The 4,281-nt window shown below is 55.0% G+C and overlaps 2 protein-coding genes across 12 annotated transcripts in view; one reads left to right on the top strand and one right to left on the bottom strand.

The window, feature by feature from the left end:
* The window catches only part of IKBKG (inhibitor of nuclear factor kappa B kinase regulatory subunit gamma), a 23,118-nt gene that overhangs the window by 14,503 nt on the left and 4,334 nt on the right, over positions 1 to 4,281 (bottom strand). Inside the window, exon 1 of one of the 6 annotated variants that reach the window (XM_037735663.1) lies at positions 1,565 to 1,711. The exons of 2 other annotated variants lie outside the window; for them this stretch is intronic. The gene's annotated coding sequence lies outside the window, so the exon portion shown is untranslated. Of the gene's footprint in view, positions 1 to 1,564; positions 1,712 to 4,281 lie in introns of those variants that run through there. 3 more of the 6 variants (XM_017520817.2, XM_017520815.2, XM_017520816.2) reach the window with 3 other exon arrangements.
* The window catches only part of G6PD (glucose-6-phosphate dehydrogenase), a 16,113-nt gene continuing 13,562 nt past the window's right edge, over positions 1,731 to 4,281 (top strand). For 2 of the 6 annotated variants that reach the window (XM_017520804.2, XM_017520805.2), the window contains exons 1-2: positions 2,121 to 2,296; positions 3,170 to 3,297. In XM_017520804.2, the coding sequence (XP_017376293.1) occupies positions 2,161 to 2,296; positions 3,170 to 3,297 (264 nt within the window). In that variant the 5' untranslated portion in view covers positions 2,121 to 2,160. Of the gene's footprint in view, positions 1,856 to 2,066; positions 2,527 to 3,169; positions 3,298 to 4,281 lie in introns of those variants that run through there. The other 4 variants (XM_017520807.2, XM_017520811.2, XM_017520810.1 and 1 more) reach the window with 4 other exon arrangements.

Here is a 4,281-nt window from a genome sequence, read left to right on the forward strand (position 1 = left end):
AAGCCGGGCACGGTGGCTGGCACCTGTAATCCCAGCACTTTGAGAGGCTAAGGCAGGCAGATCACAAGGTCAAGAGATGGAGACCATCCTGGCAAACATGGTGAAACCCTGTCTCTACTAAAAATACAAAAATTAGCTGGGCATGGTAGTGTGCGCCTGTAGTCCCAGCTACTTGGGAGGCTGAAGCAAGGAGAATCGCTTGAACCTAGGAGGCGGAGGTTGCAGTGAGCAGAGATCGCGCCACTGCACTTCAGCCTAGTGACAGAGGAAGGCTCCATCTCCAAAAAAAAGAAAAAAAAGGAAAAAAAATAAATTAATGGGAGAGGATTGCAAGGGGTATAAATTAAACAAAATTAATCAAAAGTTAATAACTTCAATTGTTGAAACTGGGAACTGGATACATAAGATTTACTATATTGGCCGTGTGTGGTGGGTCACGCCTGTAATCCCAGCACTTTGGGAGGCTGAGGCAGGCGAATCACCTGAGGTCAGAAGTTCGAGATCAGCCTTGCCAAAATATAGTGAAACCCCATCTCTTCTAAAAATACAAAAATTAGCTGGGCATGGTGGCACATGTCTGTAGTCCCAGCTACTTGGGAAGCTGAGGCAGGAGAATCGCTTGAACCCAGGAGGAGGAGGTTACAGTGAGCTGAAATAGCGCCATTGCACTCCAGCCTGGGTGACAGCGTGAGACTCCATATCTAAAAAAAAAAAAAAAAAAAAAAAAAAAAAAAAAAAAAAAAAAAAAAAAAAAAAAAAAAAAAATTGCTAATTTTTCTACTTCTGTACATTTTTGAAAATTTCAATAATAAAATGGTCAAAGCACTGTCTCTGAGCTGGACTGTTGCATTAACAGGTCACCCTTCGTTTACTCTTGCCCCCTATGGTCTGTTCTCCCCACCACTGCTAGAACAATCAGTCTAAAAGGTAATTCTGATCACATTCCTCCTCTACTGAGAACCCTACCATGGTTCCCCGTTGCCCTCTGCATAAAAGCCAACATCCCCACAACAGCCTACAAGACCCTGTACCATCGGGTTCCTTATCTCCTCCTCTCCAACCGTGCTCCCCTCCCTGACTCTGCTCCAGCTATAATGACCTCCGTGCTGTTCCTCTAATGTGCCAGGACACCCCATTCATTCTCAGATCACAGAAACAGTATGAGGACAGGCAGATGTTGTTTTGCAAAATGAGCAAACAGGCACATGAGATAAGACATCTAGCTGCCAAACTATATTTGAGGCATTTTCAAAGAATTTAACGACCTTGACTGAGCGCAGTCAAGTTTGGTGAACAGAAAATATCTCTGAACCAGAGGAGTCCCCGCACTAAGAGTATGGTCAGACCCTTCAATGGAGGAGGGGGGAAGAGCAGAAACAGTCCAGCTCGCCGCCCAAGTAACCCAGGTCCTGAATCGGCCCGCCTCGGCCAGTGCTCCAGAAGCGCGCGCCAAGAACTGGCTGGGGCCCAAGAAGGGAAGGGAGCCAGAACGTCCGGGAGAGTCTCGGAGGCTGCGGAACGCCCTCTGATGGAACCCTGTCGTTGGGGAAAAGGACACACACACCTGTCAGCAGAATCCGTCAGACGTGAGAAGGGTGGGAGCGGCAGACTGTGAGCGCTGGTAGGGCCCCGGCGCTCCGAGAAAGTCTCAGTTCCGCGGTCGCCCTTCCCTTCTCCGCTGTCGAAATCACTGCTTCCGGCTTCCGGTGTCATAGCTGTGGGATCCGGAAGTACAAGCACAAGCTCCGCCCAGGATCACGAGAAGCCGGCGAGAGGTGTGAGGCCGCGGTAGGGCCGTATCCCGCTCCGGAGAGAAGTTTGAGTCCGCCAGGCTCTGCCAGCCCGCGAAAGCTCGGTAATGATACGCACGACCGCCACTTTGCGGGGCGTCACAGCCTACAGGCCCCCTTGTCTCTCGGACAGCGGCGCCTAGCCTCAGGACGCTCGGCCACCCCGCCCTCACCGGGGGAGGAGTCAACAAGACTGCCCAATAGGGCCGGCTTGACCCACGAACAAGCGAGGGTTCCCGGGGGAGCGGCCCTGCAGAAGGCCCCTCCCAGGAGCCGAGGGACAGCCCAGAGGAGGCGTGGCCACGCTGCCGGCGGAAGTGGAGACCTCCGCGAGCCCGCGGGGCCGCCGGGCAGGCCGGAAAAACGGACAATGGGGATGGGGCCGGGCCGGCGATGGGGACGCAGTAGCATTGCGCGGAGCTGCACCCGCGCCCGCCTAGACAACGGGGATGGGGGGCCGCGGCAGCAGGGACCGCAGGCCGCCAGCAGGCCGGCCTCCAGCGCAGGTGGCCGAGGGGCGGGGCTGGCCTGGGATGCGCGCGCACCTGCCCTCGCCCCGCCCGCACGAGGGGTGGCAGCCGAGGCCCCGCCCCGCGCGCCTGGCCTGAGGCGGGTCGGCTCAGCCTAGGCGCCCGCCCTCGCCCCACTGATTAATTGGGCCGGCGGGGCTCAGCCCCCGGAAACGGCCGTGTACTTCGGGGCTGCGAGCGCGGAGGGCGGCGGCGACTAAACTCAGGTAACTGGGCTGACGGGCGAGCGCCGCGCTGGCTAAGGGGCGTACTGCTCTGCGCTGCGCTGCGCTGCGCTGCGCAGCGATAAAATGCGCGATGTTTGCTGTGCTTGAGAACCGAGCAGAATCGAGAGGATCTTAACCGATCCCTTTATACCCCGTACCTCCTCTCTTGGGCCCCTGAGGACCCTGAGACTCCGAGAGGGAAGGGGACTTGCCGGCCGGGGTCACCCAGCTTGGCAAGGGGAGGGCAGGAGCTGAACTCCAGCATCTGCACCATCTAACACGCTCCAGGTCATTGTGGCGTTCCCGCTACAGTCGAGAGTGAGATGGTCCTGGGCATGTAGTTCCACGTCCCACAAGGATTTTACTCGGTTGCCCAGAATTGATGCTCTAGCTGGAATCCACCAATGCTTTGGGTAATTTTGGAAAGTACACGCTGAATGAAGGTTGCCTGGGAGAGTGTGGCTGGAGCCCAGAACCAGCAGTTTCTAACCCATCACCCACTCCCCAACGCCCAGCCGTTCACAAGGAGTAGTTTTGGTAATCAGGCTTCACCCCGGTGAGACGCCAGAGGAACTCTCAAGAAAGGGGCTAACTTCTCAGTGCCCTTGTGTTTTGCCTTGTTAACGAGCCTTTCTTCCACCAGACAGCGTTATGGCAGAGCAGGTGGCACTTAGCCGGACCCAGGTGTGCGGGATCCTGCGGGAAGAGCTGTTCCAGGGCGATGCCTTCCATCAGTCGGATACACACATATTCATCATCATGGGTGCATCGGTGAGTCTCTCCCAGAACCCAATCCTAAAAGCCAGGAAGTGCCTGCTCCATGCCTCAGCTTTTCTCACTAATTGTTGTAGGGCCGCATAGGCTCTGCTAGATTGAGCTCCACCTCCTGCTCCTGCTAGCGCCAGGATCATCCGGCACTACCTGATGTGCATGCACTTGCAAGACATTTCTTTTTTTTTTTGGAGATGGAGTTTCACTGTGTCTCCCAGGCTGAAGTGCAATGGCGTGATCTTGGCTCACTGGAACCTCTGCCTCCTGGGTTTAAGCGGTTTTCCTGCCTCAGCCCCCCTCCAAGTGGCTGAGATTACAGGCATGCACCACCACATCCGCCTAATTTTTGTATTATTAGGAGAGACTGGTTTCACCGTGTTGGCCAGGCTGGTCTCAAACTCCTGATCTCAGGTGAAGTGCTGGGATTACAGGCCTGAGCCACTGCACCCCGCCGCAAGACATTTCTGAAACCTGTGCCTAGCCACTGAATGTAGTCCTTAGTCCTGGAGTTGCAAGGTCTCTAGGGACTGTCTAGTTGGACTTCTTGGGGAAAACAGGGACTGCTGTTCATTCTGTGGTTTTTCCAAACCTGTTCATGCCTTAGCAAATGAGTTCCAAAGGCAGGATCTGAGGCTCAATCTCTGCCTCTTCGCTCTCTAAGACTTCAAGTTCCCTGGAGACAAACACTCAGCCTTTCTTTGAACACTGGCTCTTTGCCTCAATTTGCAAAGCCTACCAAGGAGCTCTGCTTCACCCCACCTGGCCCCAATTGTCCAGCTTGTGGAACTGCCATTTTGTACTCATAGGAAAGACCAAAAGATAGTATAGCATGAGGATTTACATGGGAGGGGAGGCAGGAGAGGAAGGGGCGGTTCTAACAGAGCCATCGCCCAGACTGGAGCACCCTCCCCTGTGTCCCATGGGGCAGTGAGACTGTGCAGGGGCTGATGGAACAAGAGCTTCATCTCAAATTACACATGGTCT

This window comes from Cebus imitator, unplaced genomic scaffold (genome assembly GCF_001604975.1).
Source record: "Cebus imitator isolate Cc_AM_T3 unplaced genomic scaffold, Cebus_imitator-1.0 Scaffold883, whole genome shotgun sequence".
NCBI classification, from domain to species: Eukaryota; Metazoa; Chordata; class Mammalia; order Primates; family Cebidae; genus Cebus; species Cebus imitator.